This window comes from Balaenoptera ricei, chromosome 7 (genome assembly GCF_028023285.1).
Source record: "Balaenoptera ricei isolate mBalRic1 chromosome 7, mBalRic1.hap2, whole genome shotgun sequence".
Lineage (NCBI taxonomy): Eukaryota > Metazoa > Chordata > Mammalia > Artiodactyla > Balaenopteridae > Balaenoptera > Balaenoptera ricei.
Genome location: NC_082645.1, coordinates 88584933 through 88606624, shown reverse-complemented (window position 1 = coordinate 88606624; position 21692 = coordinate 88584933). Strand labels below are relative to the sequence as shown.

Below are 21692 nucleotides of genomic sequence, written 5' to 3'. Positions count from 1 at the left end.
CTGGTTGAATTATTCCATTGGGCAAGGAAGAAAATATAGAAAAACCACAAAAAGCAAAAACAGAGGAGAAAATTCCAAGTTCTCAATTGTATTCTCAAATCCTTTGGTTATTGGTAGCAAGTCTAACTTGGCAAAATGCATTTAATCATTCTACTTCATGCTCAAAGTAGGCACCTGGAATATAATACTTTTCAGAAGAATGACATAAACACTACAGTACAAATTTTCTAGTAATTTCCCTGTCTCAAACCTGACAAGACATTTTACTGATATGGAACCTTGCCATAAGGTATGTCAACCTTTCTATAATACAAGCCACTCAAGCAAGGGGCTAGATTCTACTGATTTTGGTCAGCTGAATCCCTTTAGCCCATTTCGCAGTCCTTGACAACAGCCATAAAACATGACTTAGTTTCTTGTTTTTTTTTTTATAAGTGCTATCGGTCTAAAAGAGAAATCATTTTGTACAATGATGACTGTTAAAGATTTTGGTGAGCTCTCCTGTCTTGTGTTATAATCCTTCTAGGACCATAAGCCAAGTATCAAGTTATTTGTTTAAGTCGCTAGAGGTCCCATAGCACAATGCTACAGGCGTGTGGGAGACTCAACACACAACTCCTGAAAAAACTGACATTAAAAACCAAGAACAATTTTATAGTTTCTTTATAGTGACTCTTCTGAATCTTCTCTGGACTTTTAAGATTTATTAAGATTAGTCAGATAAAATCTAAATGTGTATATAATAGATATAATATGCTCAACAAACTGTTTCAAAAGTTATACTGGTATCATTTTACTTGGATCTTTTAAACTGGTGAGTACTTTATCTCAACTATTCACAAAAAGTATGTGAGTTGCATTATAAACCAGCAGCTACATAAGGTACATATTAAATTGGTAATTATTCTGATTATTGTGACACTGACTTTTTAATTATCAACAAAAACATTACTTTTTTCTTTACAATAGTCTAATTACTTTTGAAGTCTAATCAAATGTGGTAAAAGTAAATACTGCTGTTGAAACACAATCTGTTTCTATCTAAGTAGTTACTTAAATGGTCCCAAAAGACAAGCAGGAGAGATTATACAATCCCTCCACTTACACTGCAAACTGCTGTCATCAAGGACATTTGTGGCTGAAAGATCCAGAGAATTAGGCCTCTGTGCTCTTCTAGGCTTTGATGGTCCAGGGTCTGCTATTGTGCTTGGAACACCCTGTGTAAGAACATCTTGCTCTGAACATGGATTGCTGTTGTTGTTATTGGAATTAGTTCGGCCGCCTTCCAGTGGCCGTTCCCTCCTGTCCACAAGACGATCCAGAACACCTTCATCGTGGCCAGCCTGTTGCTCTCGTCTCAGTAAAGGTTCATGCTCATCAGGACTGGAATTAATATTCAGCCGGGTGTCCTCACCGATGAACTGATTCTGCAGCATTTCTTGGGCTCTATGTGCCACTGTGTTGGCTGTCTGGACAGATGGTACTACCCCATTGGCATACTGGGTAGTGGCAGCATGGGAGTTAACGTTGTGGTTTCTACCTGCCACACCATTCATGGTGACTGTCACCACATGAGGTTCTGCAGCATTGATTGTATTCATCTTGGCAACTCCAGTTTCTACTTGTTTCAAGTTTGATTTGTGCTTGCTGCCAAATTTCAGCCGGGGCTCCTTTGTTGAATTTTTGGTGTTTAAAGGCAAACTAGTAGGTCTCTTAGGAAGGTTCTGTTGCTTGGGGAGAGGATAGATCTGAGCAGGTGGGACATCAGGAATTAAACATGCTTGGCCATTTGCAGCCTGTGTGAAGTCCTGCTGCCCAGTCACTTCCACTGCAAGCTTTATGAGGGGGTAAAGCAAGCTAGAACTGGTACTGCTCAGGGGGTCTGGCCCACTGAACTGTTTAAGAGAATGCTCCATGAGATTCTCATCAGAACTTTCCTTGAGGTTTTTATCAACTTCTTTTGGATCCAGCTTGTTGGTCTCCAAGTCTTCTTCTGTCAGTTGTAAGCAGACAGGGGTTGGCCCGATTGTCTGTGAAACATTTGTAGCATGCAGATTTGTTTCATCTGGGTATGGCATCTCAGATATAGTGGTCATGCCGGTGCTTGGAGTGAGGCCAGTGGTGTTTGTGGTTGTAGTGTTGGTAGACAGGCTGGTGACGCTTGTTTCAGGGCTGGGGATTCGAGCTTGTGCTTGCTGCCGTTCATAGTTAATCGAGTTTCGGTTCTTTTCCCCTATAGTCAAAGGAGTGCTGGACATCGAATGCTCAGAGGAAATATTCTTCACAATGCTGTCAGTGTGATGGATAGAGTCTTCAATGTATGAGGAAGAAGAATAATCTGGATAAGGGCCAATCTTTGGCACACGCCTATTGTGTGACAGGTTGCTTAAAGAAAGAAAAAAAGTGCCACATTGAGAATACATTTATGACAAACTGACTCTCCAAGTTTAACACCTCTGATTTTAAAGTATGAATTGCTTTTTATTTTATTTCTAACCCACAATATTCTAGAGATTATTTAAGAAAAAAATTCTAATCAAATATTAATCAAGTATCAACTAATAAGTTGCTAAAGGCTAGTTTTATACTATTTAACCCTATCAAAAAACCTATGTGGATCTAGATATGATTTTTATAGATGTTCATTATTTTGGTTTATAAGAGTTATTATTTTTAAAGATCTCCCCTATAGTTTTGTAATATTAGCAAATATATCTTTATAAATTGTATATTTGCACAAGACATGAAGTTCCGTGAGAGGAGGAACCAAGGCATGTGTCTTTTGCATTTCCACAATTCTAGATACACAGTGGCTACTCAACAAATATGTTACCAATTAAGTTCCAAATAGTAAAAAGAACACAAGCTTTTAGGTTGTTCCAAAGTGCTCCATTAAGTGGCATAGTCTAGCAAAGAAACATATCTTCCTAGGTAGACTGAGCCATATCAATGAAGGTCTTAGATATGGGTCTTAGAGCCTAGAGTACAAGGCAGAATGTGACACTCAGATTAAAAAAAAAAAAAAAAAATCAAAGATTCAGGGACTTCCCTGGTGGCGCAGTGGTTAAGAATCCGCCTGCCAACGCAGGGGACACGGGTTTGAGCCCTGGTCCAGGAAGATCCCACATGCCGCGGAGCAACTAAGCCTGTGCGTCACAACTACTGAGCCTGCGCTCTAGAGCCCATGAGCCACAACTGAGCCCGTGTGCCACAACTACTGAAGCCTGCGCACCTAGAGCCCGTGCTCCGCAACAAGAGAAGCCACTGCAATGAGAAGCCCACGCACCGCAAAGAAGAGTAGCCCCTGCTGGCCGCAACTAGAGAAAGCCAGCGCGCAGCAACGAAGACCCAATGCAGCCAAAAATAAATAAGTAAATTAATTAATTAATTAATTTTAAAAAAATCGAAGATTCAGAATTGCTCTCCAGTTATCAAGGGTTTTTCACTGTCACTGTCACACCTTGAGAGTGATGGTTCTTGAGCATCACATTATAATATATTTATGTTTTAAAAATAAAAGCCAGGCCAAGATATGGAAGCAACCCAAGTGCCTATTGATAGGTGAACAGATATACTATATGATTTCACTTTTACATTGAATCGAAAAAACAAAACAAATGAACAAACAAAACTAAACAGAAACAGAGGTACCGATACAGAGAAGAAACAGGTAGTCGCCAGAGAAGAGGGGGTTGGAGGGAGGAAAGAAATAGGTGGGGGTGATGAAGAGGTATAAAATTCTAGTTGCAGAATAAATGAGTCATGGGTATGAAATGCACACTGTGGGGGAATATAGTAAATAACTATGTAATAACTTTGCATGGTGATATACTGTAACTGGACGTATCTTGGTGATCATTTTGAAATGTACAGAAATACCAAATCACTATGTTGTGTAACAGGAACTAACATAGTGTTGTAGGTTGATTATATTTCAAAAACAAACTCATAGAAAAAGAGATCAGACTTGTGGTTACTAGAGGCAGAGGGTGGGGGTAACAGGAACTGGATGAAGGCAGTCAAAAGGTCCAAACTTCCAGTTATAAGATAAATAAGTACTAGGGATGTAATGTACATGATAAATATAATTAGCACTGCTGTATGTTATGTATGAAAGTTGTTAAGAGAGTAAATCCGAAGAGATCTCATCACAAGAGGAAAAAAATTTTTTCCCTATTTCCTTAATTTTGTATTTATGAGATGATGAATATTCATTAAACTTATTGTGATAATCATTTAATGATGTATGTAAGTCAAATCATTATGGTATATATGTTAAACTTATACGGTGCTATATATCAATTATACCCCAATAAACTGGAAGAAAAAATAAAATGAAACGAAATGAAATGAAATAAAATAAAATAAAATAAAAATGAGGGAGAGTTTTAACTAAAACAATCAAGTATAAACATTGGGAACATTAATAGATACAAGTGTTATAGCAGAAAAGCAGCAACTAAAGGAGAAGAAGTGCTATGAAGAAAGACTGATGAAGTTATGAGGGGAATGACAGGAAGGGGAGGAAGAAAAAAGCTTTTGTACTGCACAAGAAAAGGAAGTTAAGGAGGGATGTAGGGTAAGATTCAATACAATGAAACCTAGAGTGGAATGAGTGTGGGATGAACTATGATTTGGGGGAAACTATTTAGAAGACATGAAAAGAAGCATGTAAAGGGTAGAGCTGAATAACACAGGAGGCAAAAATGGCCAAAGAAAGGAGGAGCATCAGAGTTTCTTCTTACCAGTCAAGAAAAGTTAAAAAACACTTAAAGTAAAAGTGGCTGACTCTTAAGAGAGATGCAAGTAGCATACTAAATCACATAGAAAATACAGAGATAAAGGGAGATGGAAGAGGAAGACTATCTTCAGATGTGTGTAAAATGAGAAGATTTATATTTAGAATTGCTAGTCTCTACCTTTCTTGACTTCCTGATATAATGGGAATAAAGGTTTATATGCTGAAGGTAATTCAGTCTAAATGTAAGTAGTGTAAACCCAATTTTGGGCCTATAGTTCATAACACAAATCGTTCTCAGAAATTAGAACAATAGAAAATAGCAAAGGAAATGATTCAAGAATCGAGTTGTTTTTATCTCAATTTTCTCTGGTTACTCCTTTCCTGGATGCCCTTCTGAAAACTTTTAACATAACATTTTAGATAAAATGACAAATTTGTGGGAAGACTTTATCCCCTAAACATGGAACAAAGAAACACAGATTACACAGTCTGAAAGTTCCAAGTTTTAGGAATTTTTTTAAGCCCTTTTATTTACAACCAAAAATCATATTTCTAATAAAGAAATGTCTCATGAAATAATGCTCATGATGGGATGAAAAGACCTTACAAATTGCTTTCTTGTAAATGTAGTAGCATTCTATAAAGAAAGAACATTGGATAGGAAGGCTGGAAACTTTAGTTTCCAGTGAAGCAGTGGTTAGATACATAGGCAAGTTCATAGTTCTATTTCCTTTAAACAAACAAACAAAATGCAGGGGAAAGAGAAATAATGCCAACAAAGTATAATCAAGACAATATAGTATGTAGAAGTGCTTATAAACTTTTGGAACTATGAAAATGTTTTTCCTTCATTACTGTAGGGAACTTGGAGCATTAACAGAGAAAGACTAATCTTTTACTATATCGTTAGATATACAAAAACACAGATTTCATCTTGCACTTATACCATAAAAAAACTTTGGTAAAAGAACAGGAATACTGAAAGAAAAATTATGACATTAGATTGTACAAGTTAATCACTGCACTTTTAGTCTGGTTTAATAGTATTTATTTCCTGTTCTCTGTTTGGTATCAGTTTTAAATACTGACAGAGGGACTCCAAACCTTCAGGGTCTTACCGCTCATTCTGCATAGCAGTAGACATTGGATTGACTGTTGGGCTCACAGATTTGTTTCTTTCCCATATCATCATAAGTTCAGCCATCCTCTCCTCAGCACACTGTGCGGTAAGCCGAGCCTCTGCATCCTGGTCCCAACAGTCTTCGATTGTCTCCTTGAGTGACCTCACTGCCTGTAATAAAGTACATGGTCAAACAGTGTACCTTATCAAAAAATACTGAGTTTTTTAGCAACATGAAGTGACAGAAAAATCAGTTTTCTTTAACCAATATTTTATATAACTATAATAAAATATCTTAGACTTCAGAGATTTGTAAAGGGGCATATTTCTCAAAAGGTGAGGAGCAAGTATGTAAGCAAACTTTAACTGAACTCATTGAAGAATTATCCACAATAGTAAGCAGTTGTAGTAAGTTACATGTTTCTTCAAGGCCACACATTTATGTCATTGTTGATCCACAGCACTGTTATTTCAATCAATAGCCACTAATTCCACTTCAAAAATGAGTTCTGAGTTTTATGAAATTTTGGCACTAGTCTGTCTTCAATCTCTAGGTGAACTTTTTCTTCTTTTCTCCTAGTAAGAGTGCTTCATTCAAACCGTAAATATTAAAGGCCTGGTATTTTCTTCGTATTTAAAAACTAGTTTCATTAGTAGTATCAAAAGCAGTCCCATTCTGTAGCATTCATATATATAAGCAATGAACAACAGTGTCCCATTTGGGGAAAGTTGGTATAAACTCCCTTTTAAAAAACAGATTTTAGGGACTTTCCTGGTGGTCCAGTGGTAAAGAATCCACCTTCCAATACAGGGGACTCGGGTTCGATCCCTGGTCAGGGAACTAAGATCCCATATGGTGCAGGGCAACTGCATGCCAGAACTAAAGATGCCTCATGCCACAACTGAAAAAGATCCCACGTGCTGCAACTAAAGATCCCGCACGCCACATGACTGAGTGTCATGCAATCCCATAAGCCCGCCTGCCACAGCTACTGAGCTCGCACCCCTCAATGAGAGAGCCCAAGTGCCACAAACTACAGAGCCCATGTGCCCTGGAGCCTGTGTGCCACAACTAGAGAGAGAAAACCCACATGCCACAACTAGAGAGAAGCCTGCACACCACAACTAAGACCCCGTATGCTGCAACTAAGACCCAACGCAGCCAAAAAAAAAAACAGATTTTATGTACTTAAAGATACTTTTTAAAATATATATTATCCCTTTATTAACATCGCACTCATGGTCAACAGCACTATACCTCATGCCCTAATGAAGCTCATCTAGCACATGTTTTTCCTTCTTCGTAAGGAATATCACAGCCTTCTTGTGCGTAGGAACACTAGACAGTAGTTCAGCATTACAATTAAGGGCCATTTTAAACTGTGAAATCACCAACAAAATGCACAAAAGTGTGAAAAATAAGGTACTAAATACATAGCAAAAAGGAGACTTGTTTACAGTACAAGAGATGAAGCAAGAAGGCCTTGTTAGACCTTCAGCTGGGAACATTACATCTGAACTCAAGTTTTTCACTGCTCTACACATATCCACAAATGACTGGGACAGTGTTCTGAGTGTTGATTTTAGGACTACAAATACACTTTAGCAAGTAGTTGAATTCCAAATATGAAATTCATGAATAATGAGGAAAGACTGTATATAATGGATTTAAAATGGACTTGGATTTGAAGATAATAAAAGAAACTCAAGAATCAATTATAACTAACTTTTTGTGACAAATATACCTCTAAAAACTAGTTATACATTTACCTTAGTGGATTTTAATATTGGTTTGAAAAAATGAACTGGTCCCAAGTTATGAAAAGAGGAATTTTTCTTTTTATTTTGAAATAATTTCAAACTTACTTTTCTTTTCCTTCATAATCTTGACATTTTTGAAGATTATAGGCCAGTTACTTTTTAAAATGTTCCTCAACTTATCTGATGTTTCGTCATGATCATATTCAAAGTTTGCATCTTTGGCAGAAAATCACAGAAGAGATGCTGTGTTCTTCTCATTGAATCCTATCGTGTGGTACACATTTTTGATTTGTCCCATTACTAGAGAAGTTAAGCTTGATCACATGACTGAGTTGGTGTCTGCCAGGTTTCTTCACTGTAAAGTTCCATTTTCCCTTTAATAATCAATCACCGTTTGGGGGGGAAGTACTCAAAGCCCTGTAAATATCCTGTTCTGCATTCAACTTTTCACCCACTAGTTTTAGCATGTCTTGATGTTTCTTGGCTGAATCAATTACTTCTATGATGCTTGCCAGTAAGAAGACACTTAAAAAAATGATAGTAAATCCATAATAGGAATATAGACAAAGTGCACATAAACAAGAAATGCAAATACCTTAAAAATATGCTAAAATGCTCAACCTTATTCACCATGTTGAGGTAGTACATAAAATGTAGTAGTTAAGAATATTAGTTCCAGTTTTGTAGTGTCAGTACCAGCTCAATTAAGATCCTGGCTTCAAATTTTTTATTTATTTTTTAAAAAAATTAATAGCTACTTTATTTATTTATTTATTTATTTATTTTTGGCTGTGTTGGGTCCTCGTTTCGTGCGAGGGCTTTCTCTAGTTGCAGCAAGCGGGGGCCACTCTTCATCGCGGTGCGGGGGCCGCTCTTCATCGCGGTGCGCCGGCCTTTCACTATCGCGGCCCCTCCCGTTGCGGGGCACAGGCTCCAGACGCGCAGGCTCAGCAGTTGTGGCTCACGGGCCCAGCCGCTCCGCGGCATGTGGGATCCTCCCAGACCAGGGCTCGAACCCGTGTCCCCTGCATTGGCAGGCAGACTCTCAACCACTGCACCACCAGGGAAGCCCCTGGCTTCAAATTGTGGCTCTATTATTTACTAGTTACAAATCAAAACAAGATCTATTTTTACCTACCACATTAACAACGATAAATAAAATTTTGTAACACAAAGTGTTAGTGATGGAAAAACAGGCTCCCAATATATATTATTATTGGGCATGCCATCAGTTTGGCGGGTAATCTGGCAATAACAAATTTCAAATGTATTCGCCCTTTGATCCAGCAATACTACTTCCAGGAATTTATTCCTCAACTACACTTTTACATTTGCAGAAAAATGCATGTATAAGATGTTCACTGCAGTTGTCATTTATAACTGCAAAAGCTGGAAACTACCTACATGTCCTCTAACAGCAATCTGCTAAAAATTTATGGTATAATGGATACTATGCAGCATTAAAAGAATGAGGAAGATGTATATGTTCCCAATTGCTAAGTAAAATGGTTAAATGGGTATAGTAATTCCCATTAGTATGTTAGAAAAGGATATAAAAACATATAGTCTTGTAATATGCAGACATTTCTGGAAGTCTACAGAAGGAACTTAACAATGGTTGCTTCTCCAGAGGGGTTTTTGGATGTCTGAGGTGAGTGTAAGAGTTTTCACTGCATATTTTTTGTATTGCTAAAAATAACTTTAAAAAATATATATATTTATTTATTTATTTGACCGCGCCTGGTCCTAGTTGCAGCACACGGGATGGGATCTTTGTTGCCTCGTTCGGGATCTTCGTTGTGGCGTGCGGGATCTTTAGTTGCAGCATGTGGGATCTTTTTCAGTTGTGGCATGAGGCATCTTTAGTTCTGGCATGCAGGCTCTTAGCTGCAGCATGTGGGATATAGTTTCCTGACCAGGGATTGAACCTGGGGCCCCTGCACTGGGAGCGCAGAGTCTTAACTGCTGGGCCACCAGGGAAGTCCCTAAAAATAACGCTTTATTGTTTGAACTCTTTGAATTTTTACCACATGCATGAAAAACATTTAATTAAATGACTTTTTTTAAGTGAGTAATGTATGTATTGATAATATGTCACTAAATTCAAAAGGTCAAAAAGGGAATACAATCTCCCTCCCATCCCTATCCACCAACCACCCATTTTCCCTCTCTACAGGCAACAAATATCACCCATTTCTTGAGTATTCTTCCAGAGAAACTCTGTTTTTTTTCAAGCACATATACGTCACATACCCCCACATACAAATTTATAGCTTCATCCATGTTCTTAATTACTAAACATAAAATGCAACACTGAAGCATACACACTGAAATCTTTCTAAAGCAAAGATCTGGACACCTTTACACACAAAACTAAAAGTGACTCTTTCCTTTTCAAAAATAAAGCACTAACTATTTTACAGAGTCCCATTCACCAACTGCTGGCTGGCCCAGAAAAGCTCAGAAACACCAATATCCAAGTAGTTAGAAATCATACACTGAGTTTTCTATATCTTGAGGAAACAGAGACATTGAATGTGGATAAAATTTGTTATTTTTCATTATACAGTTGGGAAATAATTTGATAAAATTCTTTTTGAAAAATGAGACCAAAAAAAGACAGTCATCAAGGCATTGTATTGGATGATGAATAAAATCAGGTAAACAGAAGCATTGTTCCCTACGTCTAAGAAGTTTCCATTTTTCAGACAGAATCATTGTTGATGAATAATAATAGTAAATAATTGATGAGTTCTAACTTTGTACTAGATTGTTTTAACTCATTTAATTCTTATATGAAGTAAATACTATTATCATCTCCATTTTTCAGATGCAAGAAAAGAGGCCCAGAGGAGAAGTTAGGACACATGGCAAAGTTAAGATCAAAGTCCAGGCAGCATAGCTCCACAATTTATACATTATCCTATGCTGACTGACTCTAAGCTATACTGGTACAGGAAAGTTCCCAGTGGATAAATGGGTTGGTTCTGCTACAAAATTTGCAAGTTGATTTTTTGAAGAAAATCTATTACAAGTTCCAAAGAACGTTAAAATAATAGTTGGTAAGTCATTAACACAAGTAAAGACTTAGAAGTTACTAATAAGAAATTGGGAAAAGGAAAAATTAGAAAAATAACTGAGAATTCAAAGAGGATGACTATAAGGAGGACTTTGAGGGTCTAAAAAACAATAATTTGGTTGGAGAAAACTTCCAGAAATAGAGTAAAGCAATGCTGAATACCCCAGAATAAGGGGAAAAGTCATTAAGAGAAGATTAATGAAATAAACAGTATTAAACAGGAGGATTAAGTCACCAATGGGAAGTCAGGTCTTCAAAAAAAATACTGAGAACAGACTTGACAATTCAGATGAAATTTAGATGAAACGGATAAATTCCTTCCAAGGCACAAACTGCCATCAACTATACTCCAATAAAAAGTTAAAAGAAAAAAAAAAAAAACAGACAAACTGCCAATGCTCACTCAAGAAGGGATAGATGACCTGAATATTTCCTGTATCTATTAAGGAAGGTAAATTTGTATTTTAAAACTTTCCCACCAAGAAAACACCAGGCCTGGATGGCTTTCTGAATGAATTCTACCAAACATTTAAGAAAAAATTAATGCCAAGTCTACACAGGTCTGCCAGAAAATCAAACAGGGGAGGATATTACCTAGTTCACTCTATGAGGACCTCAGTCAAAATGGCAGAGGAAGGATCTTTGGGGGACATTCCTCCCAATAAGCACCAATAACTTGGCAAATATTATCAAAATCAACTTTACTGAAACTCTGGAAGTTAGTCAAATATTACAGCAACCAACTAAAATATAACTGGAAGAAGAAAGGCCACTGAAACAGGGTAGGAGAACTCTGTGGTGAGGAGAACTCTCCCAGGCCCTGGAGTGCTGGCAGATATGAACATGGCTGCCCATGTTCCCAAGGTGGGTACCTGGTCCCAGAGGGAGAAGAGTGATCTTGTCTCAAAGGAATTATGCTGTTTTGACATGTGTATGAGATCCCTGAAGGACTGATTTGAGAGGTCTATCTTTGTTCTGCCTAACTCAGAACTCTCTCAGGACAGGGAAGTAGCTATGACTAAGTGGAGAACATTCCCTGAAAACACTGAAAGCCAAATGAACAAGTGCTATAGCCTGGGGAAAAATATAATAGTTGAGGCACACAACAAAAATGCTGAAAGTCAGGGAGGAAAAGCTGGGTGGAGAAACTTTGGGGAATAAGGGCATTGAAAAGCTTCCACATATACTGGGGAATCTAGAAAACCACACACAGGTCCAGGGCAGGATGCATGCTCAGAGAAGACCATAAGCTTTCATAACTGGCTGGCTCAGCCAGTAGGAAGTATTTAGGCTCAGCACTAGCAGGAAGTCAAGGCTAAGGCAGAATTGTAAAAGGCCTGGATAAGTGTTAACGGAGGGCCCCAACACAGAGCCAATCTCCAAAGACTTGGAGAATATTTTTCTTTTGTTTCCTTTTTGCCCATAATGATATCCAAAACATACAATTTTAAACAAAAAATTACAAAGCATGGGAAGAAACAAGAAAGTATGCCCCATTCACAGGAAAGAAGAAATGAACAGAAACTGTCCTCAGGAAATACAGACGTTGGAGTTACTAGCAAAGACTTTAAATATGCTCAAAGAACTAAGGAAACCATGGACAAAGAATTATAGGAAACCAGGAAAACAATGTCTCAACAAAATGGAGAAGAGCAAGAAAGAGATAGAAATTATAAAAAGGAATTAAAAAGACACTTGGGAGCTCAAAAGTACAAAAACTGAAATGAAAAATTCACCAGAGTGGTTAACAGCAGATCTGAGCAGAGAGAAAAAAGAATTACTAAACTTGAAGATAGGAAATAAAAATTATCCAATCTGAGAAGCAGAAACAGAAAAAGAATGAAGAAAATGAACAGAGCCTATAAAACTTCTGAGGCACCATTAATCGCACCAAAATACACATGAGTGAGAGCCCCAGAAGAAGAGAAAATGGAGAAAGAATATTTGAAGAAATAATCATCAATAACTTCCCAAATTTAATAAAAGAAATAAGTCTACACATCCAAGAAACTCAAGGAACTCAAAGCGGAGTTCCATACTGGGACATTATAATCAAGTTATAAAAAGCCAAAGATTAAGAGAGAATCAGGCAGCAGCAAGAGAAGCAACTTGAAATGTATAAGGGATCCTCAATAAAGGTAACAGTTAATCTCTCATCAGAAACCTTGGAAGTCAGAAGGCAATGGTATGACATTGTTTAAACTGCTGAAAGAAAACAAGTGTTTTCTATAGAATTCCCAAGAATTGTATATCAGAGAAAACTACCCTCCAATAGTGAAAGAGAAATTAGAATCCGCCTGCCAATGCAGGGGACGAGGGTTTGAGCGCCGGTCCGGAAAGATCCCACATGCCATGGAGCAACTAAGCCCGAGTGCCACAACTACTGAGCCTGCATGCTACAACTACTGAAGCCCACAAACCTAGAGCCCGTGTTCCGCAACAAGAGAAGCCACTGTGATGAAAAGCCTGTGCACCACAATAAAGAGTAGCCCCTGCTCGCCGCAACTAGAGAAAGCCTGCACACAGCAATGAACACCCAATGCAGCCAAAAATAAATATATTTAATAAATTTAAAAAAAAAGAAAGAAAGAAATGTTAAAGGGAATCATTCAGGCTCAAGTGAAAGGACACTAGACAATAACTTGAAGCCATATAAAGAACTAAAGAACACTGGTAAAGTAACTATATAGGGGACTTCCCTGGTGGCGCAGTGGTGAAGAATCCACCTGCCAATGGAGGGGACACGGGCTCAATCCCTGGTCAGGGAAGATCCCACATGCCACAGAGCAACTAAGCCCATGTGCCACAACTAATGAGCCTGCGCTCTACAGCCCATGAGCCAAAACTACTTAAGCCCACGCGCCACAACTACTGAAGCCCGCAGATCTAGAGCCCACGCTCCACAACAAGAGAAGTCACCACAATGAGAAGCACGCGCACAACGAAGAGTAGCCCCTGCTCGCTGCAGCTAGAGAAAAGCCCACGCCCAGCAACGAAGACGCAGCACAGCCAAAATAAATACATAAATAAAACAAATAAATCAATCAATAAAAAAAATTTTTTTTAAAGTAACTACATAGGTAAACAAAAAAGCCAGTATCATTGTGTTTTTAGGATGTGACTCCTATTTTTTCTATAGAATTTCAGACAAATGCATAAAACGTAATTATAAATCTATGTTAATATGACTCAATATTTTCAAAATGTCAATATAAGCAACTGAAGACCTATGTATGCATTTTCAGGTATTTCCCTCAAACTATTTTCCATACTTCCATTTTATCAGGAAACTATTCTTTCCCCCTTTATTAACTGATCTATGTTTGGTTCCCTGGCAGTTTTTAAAATGAGTTTTTACATTCATTAATATTTAGAAGATTTTGAGTTTTGTTACAATAAAAATGTTTTTTAATTTCAATGCAACTATGAAGCAAAATGCCTTCATAAAAAAAAAGGGATATTTCTCATTTTATAAAACTATGTATTTGCTATCTAACTCTAGTACTGGATTCTCATTGAATAGAAGCAGCAGTTCTATTGACTGCAGCACATTAGATTTTAAATGGATTAATTGGAAGTGAACCAAATACTACTTCTTTCTTACTCAGCAACCTCATCTAAATTGAAAGTAAAAAGTTTTCAGAAAAATATGCATATCCCGTAATGGTAGGGTTGCCAAGAGATACTTCAGAACAAGGAGTCCAATTTCTCTGAAGAAATAAAACAATTTAAGGAAGATGAAGTTGTATTTTACTAGATAAAATTTCACAAAGAGACTTTTCTTTGAAGCGTACTCTACTATGAGGCTGGCACATCTAGTGAATCCTGATAAAGGATTCAGCCTCTCACCTGATGTCAGGGACCTCTTAAAAATCTGTCCCAGTTCCCACAGCAGGGGCTACAGTTTGGTGGCAATCTTGGGCATACGAGCTTGGGAATAGGTCTTCAACTGTCTCATACCTGAAGGTTTCAATCTCATTAGAAGATGACCAATGGAAAAAATAATCAATCTAAATCTATCTGGAAACATATAAACTCTCTCTAGCTTCTTTCCAAAATGCCACGACCCCTGGATCCAGAATGAAAATATTCTAATCCTATCAAGACAATCTACAATTAAAATGTGAACATATGCAGTAAAATGATTTATATTGCTTAATGAAAACTTTCTCATTTTTGTTCTTTAACTATAATCAAGAAATTACTTGTAGAGATTGGAACCAAGATGGTGGAGTAGAAGGACGTGCTGTCACTCCCTCTGGCGAGAACAGAAGAATCACAACTAGCTGCTGGACAATCATCAACAGGAAGACACTGGAACTCACCAAAAAAGATACCCCACATCCAAAGACAACGGAGAAGCCACAATGAGATGGTACGAGGGGCGCAATCAGAGTAAAATCAAATCCCATAACTGCTGGGTGGCTGACTCAAAGACTGGAGACCACTTATACCACAGAAGTCCACCCACTGGAGTGAAGGTCCTGAGCCCCATGTCAGCCTTCCCAACCTGGGGTTCTGGCAATGGGAAGAGGAATTCCTAGAGAATCAGACTTCGAAGGCTACAGGGATTTGACTGCAGGACTTCGACAGAACTGCGGGAAACAGAGACTCCACTCTTGGAGGGCACACACATAGTAGTGTGAGTGTCGGGACACAGGGGAAGGAGCAGTGACCCCAGGGGAGACTGAACCAGACCTACCTGCTAGTGTTGGAGGGTCTCCTGCAGAGGTGAGGGGTGGCTGTGGTTCACCGTGGGGACAAGGACACTGGCAGCAGAAGTTCTGGGAAGTACTCCTTGGTGTAAGCCCTCCCAGAGTCTGCCATTAGGCCCACCGAAGAGCCCAGGCAGGCTCCAGTGTTCGGTTGCCTCAGGCCAAACAACCAACAGGGAGGGAACCCAGCCACACCCAACAGCAGTCAATCGGATTAAAGTTATGCTGAGCTCTGCCCACCAGAGCAACAGCCAGCTCTACCCACCACCAGTCCCTCCCATCAGGAAACTTGCATAAGCCTCTCAGATAGCCTCATCCACCAGAGGGCAGACAGCAGAAGCAAGGAGAACTACAATCCTGCAGCCTGTGGAACAAAAACCACATTCACAGAAAGACAGACAAGGTGAAAAGGCAGAGGGCTACGTACCAGATGAAGGAACAAGATAAAACCCCAGGAAAACAACTATATGAAGAGGAGATAGGCAACCTTCCAGAAAAAGAATTCAGAATAATGATAGTGAAGATGATCCAGGACCTCGGAAAAAGAATGGAGGCAAAGATCAAGAAGATGCAAGAAATGTTTAAGAAAGACCTAGAAAAATTAAAGAAAAAAAAGAGATGAACAATACAATAACTGAAATGAAAACTACACTCGAAGGAATCAATAGCAGAATAACTGAGGCAGAAGAACGGATAAGTGACCTGGAAGACAGAATGGTGGAATTCACTGCTGCGGAACAGAATGAAGAAAAAAGAATGAAAAGGAATGAAGACAGCCTAAGAGACCTCTGGGACAACATTAAACGCAACAACATTCGCATTATAGGGGTCCCAGAAGGAGAAGAGAGAGAGAAAGGACCTGAGAAAATATTTGAAGAGATTATAGTCGAAAACGTCCCTAACATGGGAAAAGAAATAGCCACCCAGGTCCAGGAAACGCAGAGAGTCCCATACAGGATAAACCCAAGGAGAAACACGCCTAGACACATAGTAATCGAATTGGCAAAAATTAAAGACAAAGAAAAGTTACTGAAAGCAACAAGGGAAAAATGACAAATAATATACAAGGGAGCTCCCATAAGGTTAACAGCTGATTTCTCAGCAGAAACTCTACAAGCCAGAAGGGAGTGGCATGATATACTTAAAGTGATGAAAGGGAAGACCCTACAACCAAGATTACTCTACCCAGCAAGGATCTCATTCAGATTCGATGGAGAAATCAAAAGCTTTACAGACAAGCAAAAGCTAAGAGAATTCAGCACCACCAAACCAGCTCTACAACAAATGCTAAGAGAACTTCTCTAAGTGGGAAACACAAGAGAAGAAAAGGACCTACAAAAACAAACCCATAACAATTAAGAAAATGGTCATAAACAATTAAGAAAATGGTCATAGGAACATACATATCAATAATTACCTTAAACGTGAATGGATTAAATGCTCCAACAAAGACACAGGCTTGCTGAATGGATACAAAAACAAGACCCACATATACGCTGTGTACAAGAGACCCACTTCAGACCTAGGGACACATACAGACTGAAAGTGAGGGGATGGAAAAAGATATTCCATGCAAACAGAAATCAAAAGAAAGCTGGAATAGCAATACTCTTATCAATAAAATAGACTTTAAAATAAAGAATGTTACAACAGAAGGAAGGACACTACATAATGATCAAGGGAACAATCCAAGAAGAAGATATAACAATTATAAATGTATATATGCACCCAACATACGAGCACCTCAATACATAAGGCAAATGCTAACAACTATAAGGGAGGAAATCGATAGTAACACAGTAACAGTGAGGGACTTTAACACCTCATTTACACCAATGGACATATCATCCAAACAGAAAATTAATGAGGAAGCACAGGCTCTAAATGACACAATAGACCAGATAGATTTAATTGATATTTATAGGACATTCCATCCAAAAACAGCAGATTACACTTTCTTCTCAAGTGTGCACAGAACATTCTCCAGGATAGATCACATCTTGGGTCACAAATCAAGCCTCAGTAAATTTAAGAAAATTGAAATCATTATCAAGCACCTTTTGTGACCACAACACTATGAGATGAGAAATCAATTACAGGGAAAAATCGTAAAAAACACAAACACATGGAGGCTAAACAATACATTACTAAATAACCAAGAGATCGCTGAAGAAATCAAACAGGAAATCAAAAAATACTTAGAGACAAATGACAATGAAAACACAATGATCCAAAACCTATGGAATGCAGCAAAAGCAGTTCTAAGAGGGACGTTTATAGCTATACAAGCCTACCTCAAGAAACAAGAAAAATCACAAATAAACAATCTAACCTTACACCTAAAGGGACTAGAAAAAGAAGAAGAAACAAAACCCAAAGTTAGCAGAAGAAATCGTAAAGATCAGAGCAGAAATAAATGAAATACAAACAAAGAAAACAATAGCAAAGATCAATAACTAAAAGCTGGTTCTTTGAGAAGATAAACAAAATTGATAAACCATTAGCCAAACTCATCAACAAACAGAGGGAGAGGACTCAAATCAATAAAAGTAGAAATGAAAAAGGAGAAGTTACAACAGACACTGCAGAAATACAAAGCATCCTAAGAGACTACTACAAGTGACTCTATGCCAGTAAAATGGACAACCTGGAAGAAATGGACAAATTCTTAGCAAGGTATAACCTTCCAAGACTGAACCAGGAAGAAATAGAAAATATGAACAGACCAATCACAAGTCATGAAATTGAAACTGTGATTAAAAATCTTCCAACTAACAAAAGTCCAGGACCAGATGGCTTCACAGGTGAATTCTATCAAACATTTAGAGAAGAGCTAACATCCACCCTTCTCAAAATCTTCCAAAAAACTGCAGAGGAAGGAACACTCCCAAACTCATTCTATGAGGCCACCATCACCCTGATACCAAAACCATACAAGGATACTACAAAAAAAGAAAATTACAGACCAATATCACTGATGAATATAGATGCAAAAATTCTCAACAAAATACTAGCAAACAAAATCCAACAACACATTAAAAGGATCATACACCATGATCAAGTGGGATTTATCCCAGTGATGCAAGGATTCTTCAGTATGCGCAAATCAATCAATGCGATACACCACATAAACAAATTGAAGAATAAAAACCGTATGATGATGGGCTTCTCTGGTGACGCAGTGGTTGGGAATCCGCCTGCCAATGCAGGGGACACGGGTTCGGGCCCTGGTTTGGGAAGATCCCACATGCTGCGGAGCAGCTGGGCCCATGCGCCACGGCTGCTGAGCCTGCGCTCTAGAGCCGGTGCTCTGTGACGAGAGGGGCCACCGCGGTGAGGGGCCTGCGCACGGCAGTGAGGAGTGGCCCCCGCTCACCGCAACTAAAAAAAGAAAGCCCACGCACAGCCACGAGGACCCAACGCAGCCAAAAATAAATAAATTAATTAATAAAAAGAAAGAAGTGGGATAAAATCCCACTTTAGAAAAAAAACCGTATGATCATCTCAATAGGTGCAGAAAAAGCTTTTGACAAAATTCAACACCCATTTATGATAAAAACTCTCCAGAAAGTGGGCATAGAGGGAACCTACCTCAACATAATAAAGGCCATATACGACAAACCCACAGCAAACATCATTCTCAATGGTGAAAAACTGAAAGCATTTCCTCTAAGATCAGGAACGAGACAAGGATATCCACTCTTGCCACTATTATTCAACATAGTTTTGTAAGTCCTAGCCTCGTCAATCAGAGAAGAAAAAGAAATAAAAGAAATCCAAATTGGAAAAGAAGAAGTAAAACTGTCACTGTTTGCCGATGACATGATACTACACATAGAGAATCCTAAAGATGCCACGAGAAAACTACTAGAGCTAATCAATGAATTTGGTAAAGTTGCAGGATACAAAATTAATGCACAGAAATCTCTTGCATTCCTTTATACTAATGATGAAAAATCTGAAAGAGAAATTAAGGAAACACTTCCATTTACCATTGCAACAAAAAGAATAAAATACCTAGGAATAAACCTACCTAGGGAGACAAAAGACCTGTATGCAGAAAACTATAAGACACTGTTGAAAGAAATTAAAGATGATACCAACAGATATACCATGCTCTTGGATTGGAAGACTCTATCTTGTGAAAATGACTATACTACCCAAAGCCATCTACAGATTCAATGCAATCCCTATCAAATTACCAATGGCATTTTTTACGGAACTAGAACAAAAAATCTTAAAATTTGTATGGAGACACAAAAGACCCCGAATAGCCAAAGGAGATTCCTCCCTCACTTCAGACTATACTACAAAGCTACAGTAATCAAGACAATATGGTACTGGCACAAAAACAGAAATATAGATCAATGGAACAGGATAGAAAGCCCAGAGATAAAGCCATGCACCTATGGTCAACTAATCTATGACAAAGGAGGCAAGGATATACAATGCAGAAAAGACAGTCTCTTCAATAAGTGGTGCTGGGAAAACTGGACAGCTACGTGTAAAGGAATGAAATTAGAACACTCCCTAACACGATACACAAAAACAAACTCAAAATGGATTAGAGACCTAAAAGTAAGACTGGACACTATAAAACTCTTAGAGGAAAACATTGGAAGAACACTCTTTGACATAAATCACAGCAAGATCTTTTTTGATCCACTTCCTAGAATAATGGAAATAAAAAGAAAACTAAACAAATGGGACCTAATGAAACTTAAAAGCTTTTGCACAGCTAAGGAAACCATAAACAAGACAAAAAGGCAACCCTTAGAATGGGAGAAAATATTTGCAAACGAATCAATGGACAAAGGATTAATCTCTAAAATATATAAACAGCTCATGCAGCTCAATATTCAAAAAACAAACAACCCAATCCAAAAATGGGCAGAAGACCTATATAGACATTTCTCCAAAGAAGACATACAGATGGCCAAGAAGCACATGGAAAGCTGCTCAACATCACTAATTATTAGAGAAATGCAAATCAAAACTACAGTGATGTATCACCTCACACCAGTTAGAATGGGCATCATCAGAAAATCTACAAACAACAAATGCTGGAGAGGGTGTGGAGAAAAGGGAACCCTCTTGTACTGTTGGTGGGAATGTACACTGATAACAGCCAATATGGAGAACAGTATGGAGGTTCCTTAAAAAACTAAAAATAGAATTACCATATGACCCAGCAATCCCACTACTGGGCATATACCCAGAGAAACCCATAATTCAAAAAGACACATGCACCCCAATGTTCACTGCAACACTATTTACAATAGTCAGGTTGTGGAAGCAACCTAAATGCCCATCGACAGACGAATGGATAAAGAAGATGTGGTACATATATACAATGGAATATTACTCAGCCATAAAAAAGAACGAAATTGGGTCATTTGTTGAGACATGGATGGATCTAGAGACTGACATACAGAGTGAAGTAAGTCAGAAAGAGAGAAACAAATACCGTATATTAACACATATATGTGGAACCTAGAAAAATGGTACAGATGGACCAGTTTGCAGGGCAGAAATTGAATCACGGATGTAGAGAACAAACGTATGGATATCAAGGGGGAAAAGTGGTGGTGGTGGCGGCGGTGGTGGTGGTGGTGGTGGTGGTGGTGGTAGTGGGGTGTTGTGATGAATTGGAAGATTGGGATTGACATGTATACACTAATATGTATAAAATGGATAATAATAAGAACCTGTTGTATACAAAAATAAATTAAATTAAATTTAAAAAATAGTTGTTTAAAATAAGAAATACGGGGTACTGTCATTAATAAGAGGGCAATTCAATAATTATGACATATAATGGAATGCTGATCAAATGGACAGAAAGCGGTACATCTATATATGTACTGACATGAAAAACTAAGTGAAAAAATCAGCTTCAGAAATGATAGTGGATGATCCTACTCATGTTAAAAAAAAAAATGAGGAAGAGTGTGTGGATGTATGTCTTGTATGCAAATGTTTGTAAGATGTTTTTAGCGTTGTAGCAACAATTTACTGAAATGGCAGGAGCCTCTGAAAATATTTCAGCGTTGTAAACTGCATTTTTAATAAGCAGAATTTATATGTGGTACCTTGGTTTCTTTTTGGTGCAGTTTAAATTTCTTAGTCCTTGAATATGTAAGTCTGCACTAATTAACATTTTTGGTACCACTCTCAAGAGGATAAATGGAAAGGAATTTCAATAATATTTAAAATATTATCATATTAATTATTCTAGCTGTTACCCAATGTAGCAAACTTCAGACACAACAGTTA

At 38.1% G+C, this 21692-nt stretch overlaps 1 protein-coding gene across 1 annotated transcript in view; it reads right to left on the bottom strand.

Annotated features, from left to right (window-relative positions):
• The window catches only part of BMPR2 (bone morphogenetic protein receptor type 2), a 182994-nt gene that overhangs the window by 7491 nt on the left and 153811 nt on the right, over positions 1-21692 (bottom strand). The window contains exons 11-12 of the mRNA XM_059928494.1: positions 5860-6032; positions 1106-2385 (exon numbers count right to left, since the gene is read on the bottom strand). Of these exons, the coding sequence (XP_059784477.1) occupies positions 1106-2385; positions 5860-6032 (1453 nt within the window). The remainder of the gene's footprint in view (positions 1-1105; positions 2386-5859; positions 6033-21692) is intronic.